This window comes from Panthera pardus, unplaced genomic scaffold, assembly GCF_024362965.1.
Source record: "Panthera pardus isolate Hobbes unplaced genomic scaffold, ASM2436296v1 HiC_scaffold_17, whole genome shotgun sequence".
NCBI lineage: Eukaryota > Metazoa > Chordata > Mammalia > Carnivora > Felidae > Panthera > Panthera pardus.
Window position 1 is genome coordinate 142,946,700 of NW_026526732.1, and position 26,819 is coordinate 142,973,518.

General features: G+C 36.3%; 1 protein-coding gene across 5 annotated transcripts in view; it reads right to left on the reverse strand.

Annotated features, from left to right (window-relative positions):
* Positions 1-26,819, reverse strand: part of DNAH8 (dynein axonemal heavy chain 8) — a 331,845-nt gene that overhangs the window by 287,772 nt on the left and 17,254 nt on the right. For all 5 annotated transcript variants that reach the window (XM_053905062.1, XM_053905060.1, XM_053905063.1 and 2 more), the window contains exons 5-10: positions 22,455-22,539; positions 19,186-19,337; positions 9,261-9,450; positions 8,622-8,785; positions 3,090-3,266; positions 1,944-2,057 (exon numbers count right to left, since the gene is read on the reverse strand). In XM_053905062.1, coding sequence (XP_053761037.1) covers positions 1,944-2,057; positions 3,090-3,266; positions 8,622-8,785; positions 9,261-9,450; positions 19,186-19,337; positions 22,455-22,539 — 882 coding nt within the window. The remainder of the gene's footprint in view (positions 1-1,943; positions 2,058-3,089; positions 3,267-8,621; positions 8,786-9,260; positions 9,451-19,185; positions 19,338-22,454; positions 22,540-26,819) is intronic.

Genomic DNA, 26,819 nt, shown 5'->3' on the forward strand with positions numbered 1-26,819 from the left:
GATCACACAGTGTTTGTCTTTCTCTGTCGTACTTACTTCATTTAACATAATGTCCTCAAGGTCCACCCGTGTCACAAATGGCAAGATTTCCATCTTTCATATACATATCCACTTATCCAGTGATAGACACCTAGGTTTTTTCCATATCTTGGTTATTATGAGTAAGTAATACTGTGATGAACATGGGAGTGCAGATATCCTTATTTCATTTACTTTGAAAAGATACCCAGTAGTGGAATTGCTGGATCATATGATAATTCTATTTAATCTTTTGAGGAGTCTCTGTACTGTTTTCCATAGTGACTGCATCAATTTACATTCCCACTAACAGTGGACAAGGGTTCTTTTTTCTCCACATCCTTGTTATCTTGTTTTTTTGATGATAGCCATTCTAATAGCTATGAAGTGATATTACATTGTGGTTTTGATTTGTACTTCCTAATGATTTGTGATGTTGAGCTTCCTTTCACGTTCTCATTGGTTATTGGGATGACTTCTTTGGGAAAATGTCTCTTCAGTTCCTGCCCATTTTTTCCATTATATTGTTTGCTTTTGTTATTGAGTTGTATAAATTCTTACATATTTTGAACATTGATTCCTTATCTGACATATGATTTGCAAATATTCTCTTCCATTCCATAGGTTGCTTTTACATTTTGTTGATACATATATACAAAATATATATATTATATAATATATATTATTATATATATTATATATTATTATATTATATATATTATATATAATATTATATTATACATAATATATATTATAATATTACATATTTGATATAATATCCAAAAAATCATCCCTAAAACCAATGTCAAGAAGTTTTTTCCCCATTCTTTTTTCCAGGAGTTTTATGGTTTCTTGTGTTACAATGAAGTCTTTAACCCATTCCAAGTTAATTTTTGTGAGCAATGTAAGATAGGGGTCTAACTTCATTCTTTTGCATATGATTATTCAGTTTTCCCAATACTATTTATTGAAGAGACTATCCTTTCCTCACTGAGTATTCTTAGCTCCCTTGTCAAAAATTTTTGACCATATATGTGAGGATTTATCTCTCTTGTTTCTGTCTGATTGATGTGTCTATTTTTATGCCAGTACCATAATGCTTTAGTTACTCTAGCTTTGCAGTATAGCTTGAAATCAGGAAGTGCAATGTCTCTAGCTTTATTATTCTTTCTCAGGATTGTTTTGACTAGTGGACATCTTTTGTGGGTACGTACAATATAAATTTCAGGATTTTTTTCCATTATTGCAAAAACTGTCACTGGAAATTTGATAGGGATTGTATGAATATATAGATGGCTTTGGGTAGTGTGGAAATTTTAACAATATTCATTCTTCCAATCCATGAACATGGGATATCTTTCTATTTCTTTTTGTAGTGCTTTGATATCAGGGTAATGCTGGTTGGGCACGCTCTCTTGCTCATTCCTGGATCATTCACCCTAGGGGAAGCAAGTTACCCTATGTAAAAACTCATGTGGTGTGCAACTGGGGCCTGCTAACAACCATATGAGCAAGCTTAGAAGTGGACCCTCCAACTATTAGTCTCCACTTCCAGTGAGACCACATTCCCAGCTAATAGTTTGTCCACAACTTCATGAGACACCCTGAGGCAGAGACACTCAAACTATGCTATGCCTGGATTCTTGATTTATAGGAACTGTGTTTTATGCGAATCAGTTCTGGGGTAATTTGTGATGTGCAATGGATTAATTAGTTTAATTCACAAATGAGATTATACTCATGATAATGTCAAATATTTAAATGTAGTTTGGAATAATAAATAAGTTTATAATTCATGATAGATGTATAACAGGAAAATATATCTTTTATATAATTTTTCTGCAGTATACATTTCCCAATACACATATATTAAGTTATTTTAAAATGAGTTATTTTTAAAAGTACACTTTAAAAAGCATACTTACTAGGTCATAGTTATAGAGAGGTTGACACACTTTTTCTAAAGTGTACAAATATCTGACATTATCTTTTGATTCATTTGCTGTATCTGTTATTCTTGCATCCAAATCACGCCAATTCTAGGGGAAAAAATGTATAAGAATTCCATGAAACATCCAAATATATCACTGTACTTAATTTTAGTCAAGAAATTCAGGGGGCACCTGGGTGGCTCAGTCGGTTAAGCGTCTGCCTGCAGCCCAGGTCATGATCTCACAGCTCATGAGTTTGAGCCCCACGTCAGGCTCTGTGCTGACAGCTCAGAGCCTGGAGCCTGCTTCAGATTCTGTGTCTCCCTGTCTCTCTCTCTCTGCCCTTCCCCCGTTTGTGCACTGTCTCTCTCTCTCTCTCTCTCTCAATATAAACATTAAAAAAATTTAAAAAAAAAAGAAATTCAGGCTATTTTCCATAATCATACATATACTAAAGTAGCTGATACTGAAATGTGATTGATACATCTGTTTCTTATATTATTTAAGACAAAGTTATCATAAACACCTTAAATGATTTACTAAAACTAAAGACTCATTCTGTTTGTAATTAACATTTTGTCTGTAGGCTTAAGCTGGACTTGCTTCTATCTGGAGTGACTTTTCTAGGTTAGTTATTTATAACATTGCATTATTTTGGGTCTTTGAAAAAAGGATATATATCTAGATAGACAGATACAGATATAGATAAATATAGATAAAATTTTTTAAAGAAAGAATACAGAAAAATAAAAGGACCCAGAAAAAATCAAACCAAACTGTGGACTAGTGGACATGAGCTATCTAACAAGAGCACATTTTTGTTTTTGACTTTCTATGTAGTTCTTTACCTCAATGAGCCTCTATTGATTCACAATTTCAAAAGCAACTTAAAAATAAATAGCAATCATTCCATAGTAGTATTGTCAAAATTGATACACAAAATATTGAGAAATAAGTCTTCATTTCTATACTTCCTTTTCCTCTTTGGGAAATAATTGTGGAATATGAGAGAGCCTCACTCAACGTTTAAAACTCTCAACACATGGTTCCAGTATATGATGTGAAGAAGCAGTTCAAGAAGGGTAATTTTCTAGTTGGTTTTCTGAAGCATATCAAATTTTAAAATAAAAGGCCTTTTACCTTTAACAGTTTGGAGTGTGCAACATTAAGCACATTTATGACAGCCTTACAACTTGGTCCTTTAATCTGTTCAATGATATAATTGAATTTGGCTGATATGCGTTTCCAGTGTTCCAATTCAGTAAGTGGACCTGAGTCATCAGCTTCCTTTCTCATCTGCTCACTCTCAATAAGTACCTGCAATTAAAAAAAAAAAAAATTCACGGAATTTAAGAATGCTACTTTCTTCTTTGGTAAAACCTCATTGTTTGTATCTTTTCAAAGGAAGCTAAAAATTTTTATAAATTTTAATTGAAGAATATTAAAAACTCTCAGCAAACTGGGACGCCTTGGTGGCTTAGTCTGACTTCTGCTCAGGTCATGATCTCATGGTTTGTGAGTTCGAGCCCTGTGTCAGTCTCTGTGCTGACAGTTCAGAGCCTGAAGCCTGATTCAGATTCTGTCTGCCCCTCCCCCATTTGTGCTCTGTCTCTCTCTGTCTCAAAAATAAACATTAAAAAAAAATTAAAAGAAAAACTCTTAGGAAACTAAGAACAAAAGGGAACTTCTTTAACATGATAAATAGTATCTACCAAAAATCTATAGCAAACCTCATATTTAATGATGAAATTTTAGAAAATATCACTTTAAAACCAAGGACAAGAAAAATTTGCCACTAACACCACCCACTACTATTCAACGTGGTAATGGAGGTCTCCAAACAAGAAAAGCAACCAAAAGGCATAAGAATTGGAAATTTAAAAAAAAAACAAAAACAATAATGGCAGTGTGCCTGGGTGGCTCAGCTGGTTGAGTGTCAGACTTGATTTCGGCTCAGGTCATGATCTCACGGTCATGAGATTGAACCCCACATCCGGCTCAGCACTAGGTGTGGAGCCTGCTTAAGATTCTCTCTCTCTCTCCTTCTGCCCTTCTTGTGTGCTCTCTCTCTCAAAAAAAATTGTCATAATCAAAGATGATATGTTTGGCTACATTTTTAAAATTCAAGAATATCTAAAGACAAACTTCTATAAGTAAAAGTGAACAATTCAGTAAGGTTACTGGATGTACACATAAATATTAATAGCATTTCTTTACAAGCCATATAGCAATCTGAAAATGTAATTTCTAAAAGAAGATAGTATTTGCTGTAACAAACAACAATGATCAGATATCTAGAGATTAGCAAAAGATGTACAATATCTTTGTGGATAAAATTAGAAAACTTACTTTCAGCATACAAAAGAAGACCTAAATAAATGGAGAGAAATACCATGTTCATGGATGGAAATATTCAACCACATAAAGGTGACAATTTTCTCTAAATTAATGTATACATTTAATGAAAACCAATCAAAATATCAATAGAGTTTTTCAGAATACTTGAAAAGCTAGTCTTAAAATTAATTTGGAAGAATAATTAACCAGAAATAACCAATGCAATTTTGAAGAAAAATACATAAAGGGACTTGTCATGACAAATGTTGACTTAGTAAAAAACTACAGAAATGAAAGCAGTATTACATGAGTGTAAAACCCAAATAAGTAGACCAGTGGGATAGACAAAGGGATTTAGAAACTTTATATATTACAGAGTGATATTAAAAATTTGTCAGGAGGAAACAATGGGCTATTAAATAAACTTTGGGAACAATTGGCTAACTATATGGAAAAAGACAAAATTAGATTCCTACTCCACATACACAATTAATTCCAGATGGATTACAAATCTAAATATTAAAAACAAAATGGCAACACTTTTAAAGAAAACATAGGAGATGAGGGGAAAATGATGAAGTAAAGCATGGAACTAAATATCATAATTGTCAAGAAAATGGTTACCACTGGGGAAAGAAAAGGGAGTTAAAATTGGGAAGAGGGATGCATGGGGACTGTTAGGTGCTGGTAATGCTGCTTCTTAACTTGTGCAAAGGTTACATGAGTGTTCATTTTACAACAATTTGTTTCTTTTATGGTATTTATTTCTGTAGATTTCACTAATATTTAAGGTAAATAAATAACTCAGGAGAATATCTACATAATATTTAAGTAGAAAAGAGTTTCTTAAATAAAATACAAAAAGCACAATGTTCCTACCACTGGAGGTAGCTAAAATGAAGCTGGATTACAATTTGTAACTAATATGTTTACATTAAAATATAAAACTTTCACATGACTAAAGACACCATACCAAATGAACATGTAGGACACAATGGAGACCAACAAAGTTAACATATGGAAAATATTATTTAAACTCCAGCAACTTGGTAAGATATCATCAAGCAATCTGAAATAAAACTAGGTGAAGGATGTGAACAGGCAATTCAACAAAGAGAAAACTTAAATAGCCATTGAACACATTCAACCTCAATAGAAATCAGAGTAATACAAAATAAGGTATCATTCCACACCCAACATACTGACAAAGATTAAAAATCTAATGATCGAAGTGCAACAAAAGATTTGAAGAAATGGGAACTCTCATATGCTTCTATAAAAATGAAGTAAGTTAATATAACCACTCTTTGGAGGGCTATGTAATAGCCAATAAAAAAAGCCATATGCTATTGCTGTCAGCAATTCCACTGAAAAACTCTAGAACCTGTGCAAAGGAGATCTGAACAAAGGTATTAACTGAATTCTAAAAATTAACTGAATTTCTAAAAATAGAAACAACTGTCTTTCTGAGGGAATGGATGAACAAATCTCTCTACCTCCTTAAACAGAGGATACTAGACATGACTTAAATGTATCTTAATGTCTGAAAATGTATATAATAAACTGATAGGAACACCAGACAGTAGTTAAGTGAATAATTTAATTTATTTGTACCAACATAGATGAAAGAGAATGCTAAATGAGAAAAAACATAAACTGTGAAATGATATTATAAATACCAATTGTATAAAGACCTTAATCACAAATATATATTCTGTATTTATATATATACATAGTGTATACATATAATTTTAATATATATAATTTAAAGCTTATAAATATGAAAATGCAATAAAAGTGTAAAACTTTCAGGAGAATGAGAGACAAAAACATCAGGATAGTGGTAATATAGAGGGAAGGAAAGGGATGGGTTGGAGGCTTTCATGAAAATAAAACCAGATCTGAAGTAAATGTGGCAGAAAATAAAACAGATCTGAAGTAAAATGAGAATCTATCTATTTAATCTCAATGGTAGTTTCAGGGGTCTTTGTTATATTGTTTTCTGTACTTTTTATGTTTATAGCTTCACATAACTCAAATTGTGATGGAATTTTTAAGAATACAAAGGAAGTAAAATACATAGTTGATTTTTCAGACCCATGAAGGTTCTTTCTTCACTCCATGAAAGTTACTTGCTTTTAATTTTAACCATTCTGTATAGAACTCTTTCCTAATCCTATCACAAGCTTCCTCATCACCTTAAATAGAGGACACTAGACATAATTTAAATTTCTCTTAACTGGCTGAAGGTCTATCTAGTTTGAATCACAGAATTAAAGAATGAAAATTCTTGAAATTTAATTCCTGTTACAACATGTTTCGCAGATAGATACCAGCCTCAAATTGGGTACTTTCAGGATGCAGTACATTCTGTATTTGTGTGTATGTGAAGAAGGGATTCTGTGAGAAAATTATCCTGATTTCAAGATTAAAAATCTCTCTCCTTGCAGCCACCACCTGGTCTTCTGCCATTTAGGGCCATACACTGCAAGTTTAATTTCACATGAAATCCCATCAAATATTTGAAGATATCATGACCTCCTAAACCCCCCTCCCACCCACTCCCAGGTCAAATATCTCCATGTACTTTCCTTGAATGACATTGTTCATATCCTTGGCCTATTTTTTTTCAATGTTGCCCATTTCTTAATGATGTAAAGAAGAGCTTTACATATTATGGATACTCTTTGTTATATATGCTGATTATATTTTCTCCAAGAAAGTTGTTTTTTAATTTTGCTCATGGTAATTTTTGACATATGGAAGTTAGTAAATTGTTTTTATGTAGTCAAATATGTCAGTTTTTTCTTTCATGGCTTCTGAGTTTTGTACCTTAAGAAGATATCAATAGAGCCCTATGTTGTGTTCTGATTCATTTATAGGTTTTGTTTTATTTTTCACATTACTTATTTAGGGTTGCTTTTGTTCACTCACAGTGTTTTTGAGATTCATCCAATTTGTCGTGTGTATCTGGGTTTTTTTTTTTTCATTTTTAGCTTTCAAATTTATGTTTATAATTTATCTTGACTAATTTTTGTGTATGACAAGGTCAATATTTATTTTAGATGTCATGGTTCAGATGTTTATTTTAGATTAAAGATCTCTCCCATTTCCTGCATTGATTCTACTTAATTGGAGCCATTTGCTGCAATTGCCCAATGTGATTTTCTTATTTCAACTTGTTAAACCTCCCTAAATCTCAGCTATTTTCTTTTGCTTCTTCATTTTCATGAAAGAAAATCTATATTGATTGATTACAATAATTGGGGGGATCTCCTCAGCCATTGTGTAGGACAGAGCCCGATTTCCACAATGGGTTACAGCTCCCCCTTCCTCCAGCGACATAGTAAGTGGGTACAGAAGTCCTGCGGTGCTCTATTATCCACTTCAATTTCCTAGTGACACCTGGAACAAATTCTGTGACCAGCACTCCAGGCCCTGGTGGAGTTTCCAAAGTCCTCCAATTTTTCCATTCCAACTGCACCTCCTTTCTTCTAACATAGTTCTAAGAGAGGTAAATTGAAAGTGCTTTTTTCTAGCTTTTACTCAAGATTTTTGTTTGCCTTAGTCTTCACTTGACTGAACGTTTTCTTCTCTAGCTCCACTGACCTGTGCTCATGAACTAGAGATCCGTGAGTTGGCTCCTAGAGGCCTCTTTCAGTTTAAAGCAATTGCATAGTGCCTGATTTGGGGCAGTATGGGTAATGTAGGTTGGCGCCTCTCAGAATGTTAACATATGCCCCATTCTTATTGCTGCTTTCCCTACTGCCAGAGAGAATTTATTTGGCCAGAGAGTTGTGGTAGTGACATGAATGAGCCTAGTTTGAACATCTTTGTCAACATAGACAATTCCATTGATCAACCAAGAGGTATTTATTTAGTGTCTAGCACTGTGGCTATAGTTGCTTCATTGTATCCTCTTCTTTTCTCTTATGAAGAGTATAAACTATATATAAAGTATTGGAATGAACACTGGCTATTCCTGATTCCTCATTTTTTTCATTCTCAACCCATATGGTTATGGTTCCTCCTTAAGAGTGAGACATATTTAAAATATTTAAAATATTTTTAGATATTTAAATATTTTTACAGTATTTAAAATATTTTTTAAAAATATCTAAAAATATTTAAAAATATTTAAAATGTTTAAAATTAAAATTGATTTTCAGTGGCCCCCAGAAAACAATGATTTTGCACTGAGGTCAAGAATAAGCTGAGTTTCATAACCAAATCTGCAAGATTCCTCTTCCCTTTACTTTCAGGGACACAATGCAATGGCTAGGACACAGCTGAGAGCTACAACTCATATCTGATGTAATACTTGAGTTAGCTCACCTGTTCGATCTGTTTGTACCATGTCATCAGCACATCCTCTAGCTGACGAACCATTTCTGAATTGCTGGCTGCAGCTGTCACTTCTTCAAAAGTATGCAGTTTGGAAAAATCGACATTGTCTACCTTCTTTAACTTAACTGTGCCCTCAATACTTACTCTAGCACCTAAAAGAGAAGAAATAATATTGAGAAGAGGTGTTTAATGTCAATGTGTGGTTCCAGCTATAATTACTCAAATGTTAGAGAAACATAAATACAAACTGATTGTTAGATTGTGACTTGGTTATTTGTTAATAATATGTATTTTAATAATATGAACTAATAAAGTTGTATATTTTTGAAAGAGCTAATAATATAGTAATATTTTTAAATATGGTGGAATTTTTCATTAATAACATAGGAATAGAATCTGCTTGCTACAATGGAAAAATTTTTTAAAATATATCCTACTCCTGCAAAGATCCCCGGAAATGAGAGGTTCTAACGATTTGATTTCTTACTTCTAGGTCTCATAATTATTTTGAGTAATACTTTCTTTTAAGATGGAATGGTTTTCCTCTAAAGCTTATCTTTAATAACAGATCTTACAGTTAATCTGCTCATTTTCAGTAATGTACTAAACGTTAAATTTTGTACTTACCATCTAAAAATGAAAGGTATCTGTTGATGGTTTCGGTGAAAATGTGTTTTTCAGATTCTCCTTGCTTGGACTGATTTAGAGCACCCCAATTATTTGTTGCAAGAATAGCTGGCACAAATATACTTGACAGCATATTGCTAATCCCAGGAAGGATTCCTGTTGATGCATCCAGTACAGTAAATAGCACTTCCTGAAAGGGTGGTGTTCAAATGTTATATGCTAATCCCATTAAAGAGCTGAAAATCATAACCTATTTTTCATTACATTAAGCGTAGGCAATACTTTCTATATATTAGGAAAACTTAGGCAGTCATGGAAATTAGAGTTCTAAAATCAACAAATTTATATTCTTCCCCCATTCTAACCATTCCCATGTGTGTTCATCAAGGTGACACTTTCCTCAGTGCTTTACTTTCAACATAGGTAAGGAGACAACCTGGAGCCTATACAATGTGGAGGAAATGAAGCTGAGCCTTCTGCATAAAGTTCTTAGTGGAAAATTGCCCTGTCCCGGGAAATGAGACTAGAAATACTCAATCAGAGTAAGGAAAGAGCAATGAAATTAGCCCTCTGCCCAGAATTTTAAGTGGAAAAACTGATCAGTCTCAAGAAATAAAATACACAGAAATCAGAAGTCTAGCATTTATGAGTGTGACATTTCAATTAATACAATTTAAGTGACATGGACATCCCAAGCCAAGAAATTAAGATAAAAAAACTTGCCAAAAGCCACTACATTTCTTTTTAACTGTGAGCGTATGGCAGTGAAGACTACAACAGCTACAAGTACAGTACGGTGCCACAGCCTTGATTCGTGCTAAGGAGTCACCAGTCCTTCCTACTACTGCTTCTGCACCATTAGTCAAATGCCAACACAGTAAAAAGGGCAAATGTCTTAGTATAATGATAAAAATACATTTTGACGTTGCACGTTCCATGAAAGGGTTTAGGGAACCATTATGAGGACCACTGATATACCATATGCTCAACTGCGATTGGTTTTACACAGTTATAATGGTGTAAACAAATACTTATCTAAGCGAAATAGTATGTTATAGTTATATAAGAACAAAGGGATGGAAAATGGCAGGAGGGGCATAGGATAAAAAAGAGCTAAATCTTCATCTTCCACAGAAAAAAGTCAATAAGTAATGTCTAATCTGGCAAAGGAACAATCAGAGCACACCATTTAGAGATATGGAGGCAAATGAAAGAATCTGTTGAGAGATTAATGGTTGCTCCTGGAGAGTGAGATAGACTTAAGTTTTCATAACAAGACTTACAGAATTTCTTCCTTTTTTAAAACTGCATACCGGGGTGCCTCAGTGGCTCAGTCAGTTAAGCGTCAAACTCTTGATTTCAGCTCAGGTCATGATCTCACCACTTGTGAGACTGAGCCCCGCCTCTGGCTCTGCACTGGCTGCACCTTTTCTCTCTCTGTCCCTCCCCCCGCTGGTGTGCTTGCTCGTGCTCTCTCTCTCAAAATAAATAAACATGTTTTTCAAAATTGCATACAACTGTGACAAACATAAAAACTCACTTATAAAAAAGAATGAGTTGTTACAAACAAGTTGAAGGGAGAATTACTGAAATGGAAGACACACTGGGGAAACACGTGCACATGGTTGGAGACATCATGGTGAAACTGTTTGAAAGACAAAGAACAAAATCAACTGAAAGAAAAGACAGATCACCTATGAAGCACATTTACAGAAGAGGCTTAATCAGCCACAAGAGATACCAGAAGACAATGCAGTATCTACAAGGAGTCACAGGGAAATGATTCCCAACCTAGACTTGAAAACCAAGCTAAACAACCTCTCTTAAAGCCATTTTTTGTCATAAACAGAAAAGGAGAAAAATTAGGGTGGATTTGTTACTTAGCAAGATAAGAATTTCCTAATATTATAATTTAGTCTCACAACAATCCTGCAAGGTGGGTATTACTATTTCCAAGTTAATAATGTAAAAACCTAAGTCACAGAAAAGAAAAGCAACCTGTCAAGGAACACTCCACTGGTCAGTGGTGAGGGTAGGTGACAAATTTGGGTCTATCTGAATAAAATTGCTGTTTTTCCCATGTCATCAAGCTGCCTTCCCAGGACTAGATAAGCACTAGATAAGTCTTTCTAAACTATTAAATAGTTAAAATATTAAGTAAAGAGGAAATTAAAATAACTAATACTCAAAATTATGTGAACAACATTAAATTCTTTCCCAGTAAATGGAAGGATGGAAATTATTTGCACACCATCTAGAAGAAATGGAATTTTCATGAATTTTAAAAGCAGTGTCTAAAGGATAAATATCACTTCATTCTACTATAGTAATTTCTCAGTTATCCTGAATACATGAATACATTTTCTTGGAACTCAAATCAGTCCTGTATACAGAAAGGAGAGAAAGTAAAGTAAAAGTGTAACTATGGTAATACATTCAATGTTTAACTACAGGCTGGTGATGTCAACACATGGTAGAATAAGATGTCCTTTGTTTCTGTCCCCTAACAAAAAACAATAATTTGGTTTTTATCAATGGACAAAAGTGGCTTTGTGGGAGCTCTGGGATCCAGCACCATATGTCAAGGAACTCAGGAAGAGTCTCACCCACCATGCATCAGAGAACAGGCATCCAGACCTCAGTCTAGGTGTGAAACCTGCAGTGGCCATGAACCAGCTCTAACCCCTCTCAGACACTGTCCTAGAACCCCATGGAGAGCACTATTAATCACCCATGGACACAAGAGCCTTTGTGGAAGTCCAGATTTCCAGAAGAGAAGTTCCTTCACACAGTTGAAGTAAAAAAATATGAGTTTGAGTGCACTGGATAAGGTAAGAGGAAAGACTTGACTTTATCCACATCACCCCTCCCCCAAGGCTGCACAGCTTAGGACCAAGGGAGATCTTCTCAGCCTTTAATTTCTCCTGTAGGGGCAAATGAGAGCATGTAAGTGAGCATCCAGCTTCCCCGGCTATGTAGGATGCTGCCAAAGAGGCTCATTTCTCTCCCACCCCATCCAGAGTACTAAATCATGAGCTGCATGGCTAGGGGATGGGGGGGTGGGGGGGGTGGGCATAAACAAGCTGAGAGAGTGGCAGATAAGACTCTAAAGGAAGGCGCTAAAGGGAAGCAGATACTACTAATTCCACCACAGATTCCATCAAGGAGCCCACCACCGGAAGCCCAGCATGGCCACTGGAAACATCTGGCACATGGATTCCCCAACTGGCCCATGGGCGCCCCCAGCTCTCAGCATGCCTCAGCCACACAATGCCCCCTACCCTGTGGCTGGCTCCCCATGCATGCTCCTGATGGCAGCAGTGAGAGCATACTTTGGCAGATGGCTAGTGACTACATGAAGAAAGCCAGCCCAAATTTGTTGGCTAGGGGGGAGATCACAAACTTGAGCTTTAGCATCACCTTTGGGAAAACAAAAGGGAGGTTGTCAACTTGGTGCACTGCAGGATTGAGAGAAGGCATACAAGCTTAAGAATTCCTCCACAAAAGGGATAAAGAAGTGTAGAGCAGGTTTATCCACAGAAGGTCTCTAAGAGCTGCAGAATCACCAACAGGGCTGAGGGAAGATATTTTTCTCCCAAAGATGGTAAAGACCAGGGGACATGACTACTACATCAAAGGCAAAGACAGCAATACAAAACTTTAAGGAATGTGATACCACCAAAGGATCACAATAATTTTCTAGCAACCAACCCCAAAGACATGGAAATTTGCAATTTACATGATAAAGAATTCAACAAAGCTGTTTTAAGAAAACTCAGTGAACTACAGGAAAACACAGAAAGATAATTCAATGAAATCATGAAAAAAATACATAAACAAAACGAGAGATTTAATAGAGACAGAAATTGTGAAAAAAGAGCCAATCAAAAATTTTGGAGCTGAGGAATACAAAGAAATGAAAAGAGCAACAGTGGTCATCAACAATAGAATGGATCAGGCAGAAGAAAGAATCTGTGAGATAAAAGACAGGAACTCTGAATTTATTCAGAGGATAACAAAGAAAAAAGAATGAAAAACATTAAACCTGTGTGATCTATGGAATATCATCAAAAGCACCAATCTGCAAATTATTGAAGTTTTAGGAAAAGAAGAGAGGGAGAAGGGGAAAGAAAGCTTATTTAAAGAAACAGTGATTGAGAAAAGCCCAGATCTGGGGAGAGATTTGGATATCCAAGTTCATGAAGCTCATGGGTCACCAAACAAAACCAACTTAATGAGATCCTTTTCAAGACACATTATAATAAAACTGCCAAAACTCAAAGACAAAGAGAAAATCTTAAAAGTAGTAAGAGAAAAAAAGCTTGTAACTTAGAAGGGAACCCTCCAAGGTTGCCAAAACAGATTTCTTAGCCAAACCCTGACAAGCCAGGAATGTGTGGAACCATATATTCAAAGTGCTGAAAGAAAAAAAATGCCAACCAAGAATACTCTATCTGGCAAAATTACCCTTCAGCAATGAAGGAGAGAGAAAGATTTTTTTAGACAAACAAAAGCTGAAGTAATTCATCACCATGAGATCCACCTTACAAGAAATGCTGAAAGGAGTTCTTTAAGCTGAAATGAAAGGACACTAATTATTGACATGAACACATATGAAAACATACAATACCCTAAAAAAGGTAAGTATATAGTCAAATTCAGAATACTCTAACACTGTAAATATGAGTGGTGTTGTCCATGTAGCTCTAGTATAAAAGTTAAAGAATGAGTGTAATAAAAATAACTATAGCTACAAAGTTTGTTAATGAATATACAGAATAAAAAGAGATACATTGTGACATCAAAACATAAAAGGGAGGAGTAAGAGGATAGAGTTTTTGCATACAATTATTATCAGCATAAAATAAAGTGTTATAGCTATAATGTCTTATGTAAGCCTCATGGTAACAGCAAAGCAAAAATCTAGGGTAGATTCACAAAAGATTAAAAAGGAAGGGAACAGAGCGTACCACATGGAAAAACACCAATTTACAAAGGTAAGTAGAAACAGAGGGAAAAAGAAAAAAAAAATGGAAGTATGAAACAACAAAAAGCAATCAATATATAGCATTAGTAACCCTTTACATATCAATAATTATTCTAACTGTAAACGGATTGAATTCACCAATCAAAAAACACAGAGTGGCTGCATGGATACAAAAACAAAACAGCTATATGCTGCCTAAAACAGACTGACTCCAGCTTTAAGGACAAACAGAGGCACAAAGTGAAAAGAGAAAATAAATATGCCATGCAAATGGAAACGAAAAGAAAGCAGAAGTAGCTATACTTATATCAGACAAAATAGATTTTAAGCCAAAACAATAACAGTAGACAAAAAAGGTTATTATACAATGATACACAGGTCACTTTATCAAAAAGATAAAGCAGTCATAAATATATATGCACCCAACAACAGAGCACCTAAATACATTAACCAAATGCTAACAGATCTGAAGGGAGAAACACACAACACAATAACAGTAGAGGACTTTTAATACCCTACTTTCAACAGTGGTTAGTTCATCCAGACAGAAAAGAAACAAGGAAATATTTTACTTGAACTGTAGTTTACACCAAATGGACCTAATAGACATATACAGAATATTCCACCCAATAGCAGAAGAATATATTCTTCTCAAATGCATGTGGAACATTTCCAGGAGAGATCCTATGGTAGGCCACAAAACAGCAAATTTAAGATGACTGAAATCATACCAAGTGTTTCTTTTTCTAGTCACTATTTTATGAAGCTAGAAATCAATGACAAAAGAAAGAAAAACTAGAAATTTCACAAATACGTGAGAATTAACACACTTCACACAATCAGTGGGTTGTGTTTCTTTAGAAGAAATCTAAAGGGAAATTAAAAATTATCTTGAAACAAATGAAAATGGAAACATAACATACCAAAACCTATAGGGTTTGGGATGCAGCAAAAGCAGTTCTAAGAGGGAAGTTTAAGCAATAAATGCCTACATTATAAAAGGAAGATATTAAACAACCTAACCTTACAATCAAGGAACTAGAAAGAGAAGAACAAACTAAGCCCAATGTTGGCAGAAGAAAGGAAATAACAAAGAAAAGAGCAGAAATAAATGAAATAGAGATCAGAAAAACAATAGCAATGATCAACAAAACTAAAAGCTGTTTTGTGAAAAGATAACCAAAACTGTTAGGAAGAGTAAGAAAAAAAACAGAAGACTCAAATAAATAAAATCAGAAATAATAAAGGAGACATTAGGACCACAGAAACACAAAGGACCGTAAGAAACAAATATGGAGATGCCTGGTTAGCTCAGTCTGTAAAGCATGCAACTCTTGACCTCAGGGTCATGAGTTCAAGCTCCACATTGGGCATAGAGATTACTTAATTTAAAAAAGAAAGAAAGAAAACAAAGAAACAACTATAGACAACTATATTCACACTAATTGGACAACCTAGAAGAAATGGATTAACTCTTGGAAACATACCATCAACAAAGACTGAATCATGAAGAAACAGAAAATCTGAACAGACCAATAACAAGCAGAGATTGAACCTGCAATCAAAAACCTCCCAACAAAGAAAAATCCAGTACCAGATGGTTTCACTGGTAAATTCTACCAAACACTTAAAGAAGAATGAATGCCAATCCTCCTAAAATTCTTTCATAAAATTGAAGAGGGAACACTCTAAACTCATTTTACAAGGCAAGAATCATCCTGATACCAAAGCCAGATAAGCACACTAAGAAAATTACCAATATCCCACTTACCAAAAGAACAATATCCCTAAAAAAGAGATGCAAAATTTTCAACAAAATACTAGCAAACCAATTCGACAGCACATTAAAAGCCTCATACATCATGACCAAGTGAGATTTATCCCTGGGATGCAAGGATGGTTCAACATATGCAAATGAATAAATATGATACACCACATTAACAAAGTGAAGGATAAAAAGCATGTAATCATTTCAACAGATGCAGAAAAAGCATTAGACAAAATACAACACTCTTTCATAATAATAAAAAAAAACTCTTAAGAAATTGGGTACAGAAGGAACATACCTCAAAATAATAAAGGCCACATATCACAAACTCACACTTACCAGTGAACCAGCAGTGAAAAGTGGAAAGCTTTTTCTCTAAAAGAGAAAAAATAATGGGAAAAGATAAGGGTGCTCACTCTCACCTCTCCTATTAAATAAACACCGGAGGGGTGCCTGGGTAGCTCAATCACTTAAGCATCCAACTCTTGATTTCAACTCAGGTCTTGATCTCGTGGTTCGTGGGACTGAACCCCACATCAGGCTCCAGGCTGACAGTGTGGAACCTGACTGGGATTCTCTCTCTCCCTCTCTTTTTGCCTCTCCCCCACCTCTCAAAATAAATAAATAAAACTTAAAAAAAAGATAAACACAACACTGGAAATCCTAGGCAGAGCAATTAGAAAAGGAAAAAATATATATAAGTCATCCAGATTAAAAAGGAAGGAAAATTACCTCTGTATACAGATGATATAATATTGTAAATAGAAAATCCTAAAACACCACCCAAAAAACTGTTAGAAAAATTGCCAGTAAAGTTGCAGAGTACAAAATAAACAAACAGAAATTAGTTATGTTTCTACATATGAAGGACAAATCATCTGAAAATTAAATAAAGAAAACAATCCCATTCACAATAGCATTGAAACCAATAAAATTCTTAGGAATAAAATTAACTAAGGAGGTGAAAGATCTCAAAACTATGACATTAATGAAAGAAATCAATGATGACAAAATGGAAAGATATCCCATGTTCATGGATGGGAAGAATAAATATTGTTAAATGCCCACATTACCCAAAGCCACCTATAGATGCAATGCAATCTCTATCAAAATTTTAATGGTATTTTTCCCTCAGATAGAAAAAGCAATCCTAAAATTTGTATGGAACCACAAAAGACACCCAAGAGCCAAAGTAATCCTAACGGGGAAAAAGAAAACCAAAACTGAAGGCATCACACTTCTTGATTTCAAACTATACTGCAAAGCTATAGCAATCAAAACAATATGATACTTGACATAAAAATTGACACATGGGCCAATGGATTTGAATCAAGAGCCTAGAAATAAATCCACACATGTACACTCAACTAAAATTTGACAAGAGAGCCAAGAATATACAATGAGGAGAGGATAGTCTTCTTCAATAAACACTGCTACGAAAACTGGATAATTAGATGCAAAAGAATGAAATTTAACCTCTATCTTACACTATTCACAAAAATTAACTCAAAATTAACTGAAGACTTAACCATAATACCTGAAGCCATAAAACTCCTAGAAATAAACATAGGGGAGTGCCTGGATGGCTCAGTCAGTTAAGTGTCTGACGCTTGATTTCAGCTCAGGTCATGATCTCATGGTTGTGGGATTGAGCCCCATATCAGGCTCCACACTGGACATGATATATGTTCCATCGTGTATATATACCGTACCTTCCTTATCCACTTATCCACAGTTGTACACTTAGGTTGCTTCTATATCTTGGTTATTGTGAATAATGCTGCAATGAACCTGGAGATGAAGATATCTCTTTGAAACCCTTATTTCATTTCCTCTAGATATATATCCAGAAGTGGGATTTCTGGATCATATGGCAGTTCCATTTTTAATTTTTTGAGAAACCTCCATACTTTTTTCCATAGTGGCTGTACCAATTTACATCCCCACCAATAGTGCATGAGGGTTCCCTTTTCTCCACATTCTCACCAACACTTATCTCTTGTCTTTTTTTTTTTAAGTTTATTTACTTATTTAAGTAATTCCTACACTCAACCTGGGGCTCAAACTCATGACCCTGAGATCAAGAGTCCCATGCTCCCCTGACTGAGCCAGCCAGGTGTCCCTATCTCTTGTCTTTTTGGTGATAACCATTCTAATGGGTATGAGGTGATATCTCATTGTGGTTTTGATTTGAATTTCCCTGATGATTATTGACTTTGAGCATCTTTTCATGTACCTGTTAGTTATTTGGATGACTCTGAAAAAATGTCAATTCAGTTCCTCTGCCCATGTTTTAATTGGATTGTTTGTTTGCTATTGAGTTGCACAAATTCTCTATATATATTTTATATTAACCCCCAATGAAGTAGATGGTTTGCAAATATTTTCTCCCATTCCATAGGTTGCCTTCTCATTTTATTAACTTTTTTTTTGCTGTGTTGAAACTGTTTAGTTTGATGTAGTCTGCTTATTAATTTTTGCTCTTGTTGCTTGTGCTTTTGGAGACATAACCAAAAAACCATTGTCAAGACCAATGTCAAGGAACTTTTCCCCTATGTTTTATTTTTTTAATTAAAAAATTTTTTTTCGAGTTTGGGGGATGGGGAGAGGGACAGGGAGAGAGAATTATTTAGCCATGAGAAGGAACGAAATCCTGCCTGTAAGACAACATGGATGGATCTGAGGTCATTATGCTAAGTGAGATAAGCCTGACAGAGAAAGATAAATACTGTACAATCAGACTTATGTGTGGAATCTAAAAAAGTTGACCTTATAGAAACAGAGAGTAGGATATTGATTACCAAGGGCTGTGGGGTAGGGGAAATCAGGAAATGTTTGTCAAAGGATACAAACTTCCAGTTATAAGATGAATAAGTTTGGGGGATCTAATGTACAGCGTGGTGATTATAGTTAATACTGTAATATATACTTGAATGTGGCTAAGACAGTTCATCTTAAATGTCATCACCAAAAACAAAAACAAAAAAAGGTAATTATGTGAGATGATGGAGCATTAGCTAATGCTACAGTGGTGATCAGTTCACAAAAGATAAGTGTATTAAATCAACATGTTATACAGCTTAAACTTACACAATATTCCATGTCGGTTACATATCAATTAAGCTGGAAAAAAACATTTAACCATATATTTGGAAAAGATGTAAACATACCTCATGAATATTTTTAACATTTATAGCAATATCATTGTGACAGCGAACAAAAAATATACACAATCCTTTTAGTTTCTCGGGGGCTGCGTTGTCTATATACAATCTCATCATTTTTGCCCCTTTGGTTGCTCCAGCAATAGTTCGACCACATTCTGAAAACAAAAATCAAGAACTTAGTGTATGATCACATAACTGATCAAATGTGATAAATTACCATGGATCATACACTGTGGTTTCTTGCTTTACTTTACCGTAAGCAATTTTTGATATGATTGTGGAATAATGGTTTTTTTTGTCTACAAAAAGATATCAATAATTGAAATTCTTAAAGTGCAGCCTCCTCAGTTTTCTTTCCCTGAGCTCTGCACTTTTCTCCCTTCAAAGTCTTCACACAAACTATTCTATCCCATCTCCAACCCTCTGCATCTCTATTCCTACTCACCTTTCAAATCTCAGCTGAAACACTAGCTCTTGGAAGCCTTCACTGACTCTGCAGAGAAGATTTAGTCCCCTACTAACTACACTCATAGCACCCAAATTATGTTAAATTCTTCCTCAACCTGGTTTGGATGAGAATCATTTAATTTTATTTTTTTATTTTTTTTTTAACGTTTATTTATTTTTGGGGCAGAGAGAGACAGAGCATGAATGGGGGAGGGGCAGAGAGAGAGGGAGACACAGAATCTGAAGCAGGCTCCAGGCTCTGAGCCGTCAGCCCAGAGCCCGACGCGGGGCTCGAACTCATGGACTGCGAGATCGTGACCTGAGCTGAAGTCGGACGCTTAACTGACTGAGCCACCCAGGCGCCCAAGAATCATTTAATTTTAAAAACTATTAAAAATATAATAATTTTGTTAGATGGTTGGTTGTAATTTTTATTTTACTTATTTTTTATTTAGATTCAAGTTAGTTAACATATAGTATAGTATTGTTTTCAGGAGTAGAATTTAGTGATTCATCACTTACATACAACACCCAATGCTCATCTCTAACATGAGCACCCTTCTCTAGTGCCCATCCCCCCATTTAGCCCATCCCCCCCCCACCTCCCTTCCATCAACACTGTTTGTTTTCTATAGTTTAGAGTTTCTTATAGTTAGCCTCCCTCTCTGTTTTTATCTTACTTTATTTTTCCCTCCATTCCCCTATGTTCATCTGTTTTGTTTCTTAAATCCTACATATGAGTGAAATTGTATATTTGTCTTTCTCTAATTGACTTATTTCACTTAGCATAATACATTCTAGTTCCATCCACATTGTTACAAATGGCAAGAGTTCATTCTTATTGATTGCCAAGTTATATTCCATTACATATGTATATATATATATACACACACACACACACACACACATTTTCTTTATCCATTCATCAATCAATGGACATTTGGGCTCTGTCCATAATATGGCTATTGTTGACAGTGCTTGGTTGTAATATGGAAAAGCAAAATCAACAGTCTTCCTATTTACAACAACAACCAAATTTAGAATGTGATATAAAAGAAATTTTAAATTTTTCTCAAAACCATGAAAATCGTTTTTCTTCCCAGCCTTCCCTCCTTTGGGTGTGGGGGATTCTTTCTGTCCTGTGATTCTGGAAGACACCAGTGTCAGAGCCCTGTGGGGGAAATGCAAACCAGATAAATTAAACTCTCTGCAAGAATATAAATTCTGATTGGAGACACCAAAGGTAAAAGGGGATTTGAGAAACGTCAATACAGTGATGAATCCTAAAGAAATTGCCCTGAAATCTGTGTAAATGCTCTGTTCTTGTCCTTCCCAAGGCCTAGTGGTTCAACTAGTTCTAAATTTTGTGAAAAACCAAACTTTTTTTTTTTTTTTTTTTTGCTTATATATGCTTGAGTCTATTTCTATGGCCTGCAACCAAAGAACCCTGATACACAGTATGTAGCAATGTAGAGCTCAATTGCTCATTCATGGAGGTTGGTACTCTACCCCTAATAACCTCCCTCCCCTCCTTCCTTGATAAGAAAACCCACTGTCTCCTTTAGCAATGTATACATTCCCAAAGAGACAACTGCTTTCTCAACCTCCCTAATCCTATGGTTGTAGTGTAACACAGTTCTGGCTGATAAGACATAAGATAAATTTAGGCTTTCCTGATAAAGGGGAGCCTGCTTCAGATCTGTGTCTCCCTCTTCCTCTGCCCCTCCCCTGCTCACACTCTAAGGCCAGCAGAGTGAATGCTATCATGGGCTGTAATCATAATTGCAAATTAAAAATTCATTTATACATTTTACAAATTATACATACATATATATTCATATCTATCTATATCTAGATAGATAGATAGATAGATAGATAGATAGATAGATAGATATAATGGAATAAAAGGTTTACTTCTAAAGGAATAAGTAGTGTGAACTTCAGAGAGGGAATCTGGTTTCAGAGATACTGGTTTTCAATCTGGAATACTAGGGCAGGCATGAGGTATGAGCCTCACCTAAAGGCAGCAGAGGAGAAAAGTAAGAAAGAACCAATAGAAGGGACAATCCACAGGATTTCAAAGATAAGTAGTCTAAGACCAAAAGGATGGCCCTAGTTATTAACACAACAGTTTCACATCCTGATGAAGGGTTAATTATTTCAGGAATACTGTGAATAGTAAGGGAAGCCAGATATTGTGACAGCTGCAGCAGACACAAGATGCTGACCCAGGACCACAGGGACAGCTGCTGAGTTCTCATGTGGTTTCACAACTATTACTAGTTATCTGAAAACCTGTGTGCAAAATGGCTCCACCTGTTTGAGGGAGAATGCAATTAAATTCTAGTGAAAATGTGTACCCCAGGAGATACCAGTGACTTCTAGAAGTATATTTTCTCCTTAAATCATTATACTAATGCCTGAAATACATATTTGGACTGAAAATGTATTGTTTTTAAGACACTTTGGGGCGCCTGGGTGGCTCAGTCGGTTAAGCGTCCGACTTCGGCTCAGGTCATGATCTCGCAGTTCATGAGTTCAAGCCCCACGTCGGGCTCTGTGCGGACAGCTCAGAACCTGGAGCCTGTTTCGGATTCTGTGTCTCCCTCTCTCTCTCTGACCCTCCCCCGTTCATGCTCTGTCTCTCTCTGTCTCAAAAATAAACGTTAAAAAAAAATTGTTTTTTAAGACACTCTGTTTTCCACACATGAACTTCCGGTAAATTTTCTATATGAATAAAGGATTGTCTATGCATAAGAGAAAAGATATGCTACACTTTAACATTAATTAACACTCAGCACATTGCCCTCGTAAAACATCCTTACCAATACCAGGGACATCTCCTTCTTGGTACAAAAATTTCAATGTCTTACAACCGTCTTTCATAAAAAATTGAGCAAATGCATCCAGCTGTTAAATAGAAGAGAAAATGATGATCAATACATGACTGGAGAACTACAAAAAAATGAACCAAGCCCTGGGCTAGGCATTTTACATACCTTCATCCTCATCATTTTGCAGACTGAAAAAAACAAAAAGAAGCTCAAAAATTTTACTCAAGATACATAGTGAGCGACAGGTACATCAGAAGCAGGATTAGAATTCAAACTAATTTAACTCCAAAATTACCATGAGATATATGGTAGATTCTATGTCTGAACCCCATTAATGATCTACAAATATAAGTAGGCAACCACTTACCTGACCCTGCCTCACAGAATCTTACAGGAGTAAATGAATGAGCCCAACTTCAGGTAAATATAAAGAACTATGATTAAAACAAACTACTCTTAAAAGCTGACTTGGGAAACAGAAAACTTGCCTTATTAACTAACTTGGTGATCAAAATTGGGTTTTTTGACCAATTATTTGAGTAATTATGTTTTCAGCACTTGTAATTTGACCCATACTGTAGCCAAACTAGTGTAAAAACAAATTATTATAATGAGAGTGTCCCATATTTATGAGCATGAAGCTCGTATTTAATTACTTTTAAGTCAGCGTAACATCTATGTAAGTGGAAAACTAAATAGGTCATGTAAACAAAAACCCTCACACATCAATTGGGAAATACAAAGTTACTCAACCCACTTCACCTAGTCCATTGATTACATACATAAGTGTCTCTCTTGGGCAGTGGGTTTCTTTCACTTATTGACCATGTGTGGGAGGTATCCCAGATCTCGCAAAGCCTCTACCCCTAGGACAATGGTTCTCAAACATTAGTGTGCACCAGAGAAGCACCTAGGGAGCTTTTAAAAGACACAGAATGCTGCAGGGCTCCTGGGTGGCTCAGTGGGTTAAGAGTCCAACTTCAGCTCAGGTCATGGTTCGTGAGTTCGGGCCCCATGTTAGTCTCTGTGCTGACAGCTCAGAGCCTGGAGCCTGCTTCAGATTCTGTGTCTCCCTCTTTCTCTGCCCCTCCCCTGCTTGCTCTCTGTCTCTCTCCCTCAAAAAAAAAAAAAAAAAAAATACAGACTGCTAACCCTGAACTTGCATTTCTAAAAAGGTCCAGGTGATGTTGATGCTGCTGGTTCTGGGACCACGTTTGGGAACCACCGCCCTAGGAAATGAAACAGAGCCACAGAGATGTACAAAATTCTAGCCCTTCATTTTCTATTCTTCCATCTCACACATCAGCTTGACTCTTGCATAATTACAATCTGAAAGATACGAAAACTGTCAGCACAGCTATCCTTGCCAAGTTCCATAAATTCTTTCTTGCTCTATCTGATTTTATGACCCATCAGATTTGAAAGCATCCAAATTCTCAAAAGTAGAGCTCATACTTGTGATAAAAAGGCATCAAAATATCAAATGCAACAAATTCTTGGTTTTTAGACATACTGTATTCTGAGACCAGCAGAGTGAATGCTGTCATGGGCTGAAATCACAATTGCAAATTAAAAATTCACTTATACATTTTATAAATATTTCATCTGAGCTTCACCACAGCCTTGCACTAAATAAGGGTGGCGTTATTATGCCGCTCTTGCAGAAGACAAAAACCAAAGCTAAAAAGAATTTGAGTGAAAAACCCAAAGACACACAACTGCAAGTTCAGAACCTGGAATTGGGTGCCAGCCTTGGGCAACCAGAGCTGCGCTCCATCCACAGAACCACAATGCTGTTGCCTTGACTCTGTCATGTAAGCCAGCAAAGCAAGATAGTCTGTGATTATCCTGAGCAGTGCTGAATGAAGGGAGCAGCAAGAGCATGAATGCCAATGTGGTAGAAACCTCACTGGTAGAAACCTCATTGATCAGGGTCCTGGTAAGAAAAGAAGTCTCAACAAAGGGGTTTTGAAGAAACTTTATGATAAAGAGGCTACTGCCAGAGGCCAGAGCAGGGTTAAGGGAAGCTGTGGCACGAGCAGCAACAACAGGACTATCAACAAAGGAAAAAGAAGTACCAAGGCCTGAAAGTGTGATGACTGGGTGAATGGTGTATCTGGATGCAAGTGGACACAGAGCTGTGGGAGAAGATCTGTTTGGGAAGGACTCTAGTAAGAGGATATGACCGTAGCCACAAAAATAGCCAAACAGGCAGAAATAAGACTTCTCACCCCACCTGCCCTCTAATCTCCTGCTGGTGCTTCCTAGTGACTGAGTCACATGGAAGCCGGAGAGCAAAGGAGCCCAGGTGATGGGTTCTCGAGAGGTCAGCTTTCTGGGCCACAGAGTAGGGTGGTGAAGGGTGGGCAATAGATCTGAAGGCAAACAAAATAACCATCACACTCTCACCGTCACCCTTTGTGGGGACTTTAATGAGCTGCTTTTAGGCTTCACTGTTACACCAGGTTTCACATAAAAGGAAAACCTTTCCATATACCCAGTTTCCTAAACCACTACACCAAACCATTCCACCCTTCGTTCCTGGTTCCATCTTCTTATTCACCTGTCCACCAATCTTGATGCCAATTTACTATAGGTGCTTTCTTGATCCATTCGACCAAATAAGCATTCTTATCTCTCCCAGATTTAGAGATTGGTTTCCCCCCGGCTGTACTATCTCCACTCCACCGTGGCTTTGCAACTAATAAACAACTCTTACTGAAACACTTTTCCTGGTTTGATTCTTCCCTTAAGATCTAGGTTTCCCTAGATTTCCTAGATGGGCAGCCTAACCAGTGTCTAACCTGGTCCATGGTGGCCTCAAAGGAAGAACCTAACCACACAGACCCAAAATACAAGACACTGTCCAGGAATGACAAATGAAAAGGTTTGCAGGCTTACGATACTCTCACTTCCTGGCCAAGAGGCTACCCAGTGAGAAAGACTTCCTCCATACATAGACTATCAGCCCAGAAAGCCAGCTGGCAAATATTTAAAAGTGAGATGACCAGCTCCACAGGCACCCATCTCGATGTAGTCCTAGCAGCTGTCCTTCTCCGACATTACTAGCCAGTGCCAATGTATATGCCTAAATCTTTAACAGAGCTTCTGGGATTCCAATTGTGGGATTAACCAAATTTATGGCCTAGAAATTTTCAGGTGAAACAAGTTTGATTACCTATCTTGCTGTACAAGTGGTATCATCCACAGCAAGAACAGGCTACAGAATCTGTGGGGCCAGTGCAAAATGAAAACGCAGGAACATTTGTTAAGAAATTAAGGTTTGGTGCACCTGGGTGGCTCAGTCAGTTGAATGTCCAACTCAGGTCATGATTCCAGGTCATGGAATCAAGCCCTGCATCAGGCTCTGTGATGAGCATGGAGCCTGCCTGGGATTCTCTCTTTCTCTCCCTCTGCCCTCCTCCCCCATTCTCTGTCTCTCTCTCTAATAACAAAATGAATATTAAAAAAATTATTAAGAAATATTAAGACTCTTAACTATAGAGAACATTGGATGGTTACCAGAGGGGAGGTAACTGGGGAGATAGGTTAAATAGGTGGTGAGGATTAAGGAGTGCATTTATTGTGATGACCATCAGGTACTGTATGGGAGTGTTGAATCACTAAATTCTATACCTGAAACTAATATTACACTGTAAACTAACTAACCAGAATTTAAATACAAACTTAATTAAAAAAAAGTATTTAGAGCACCAAATTCCTGCTTTATCACAGTTCACTGGATGGTTGCCAAATTTATTCTCAACCCACCAGGAGTCTGAGGTTTCATATTCTAGAGAGGTCTCTGAACAGCAGGATGCCAAGCACAAACCATAACCCTGACCCTAGCCTTAACCCTGACCCTAAACCTACCCCAACCCCTACCTCTACTGGTAACCCCTAAACTCTACCTCTAAGCCTACCTCTAACCCTAAACCTAACCTCTATGGAGGTCTCTTAACTTCAGGATATGAGGCACATACCCTCACCCTCACCCTAACCCTAGCTCTAACCTAATCCTAACCCTAAGCCTAACCCTAACCCCTAACTGTGAACCACTAACCCCTCACCCGAACTATAACCATAACCTTAACCCTAAACTTATCCCTCTAGAGAAGTCTCTGAACAGCAGGATAACAGGCACATACCCTTACACTGGCCCTAGCCATAACCCTAATTCTTATCCTAGCCCCAAACTAACCCTAATTCAACATCTGAGGGTAAAAAAAAAAAAAAAAAAAAAAAAAGAATTGGCATACATCTATAATGAAATATTACATAGCAATGAAAAAGAATGAAATCTTCCCATTTGCAACAACATAGATGTAGATAGAAAGCATTACTTTAAGTGAAAAC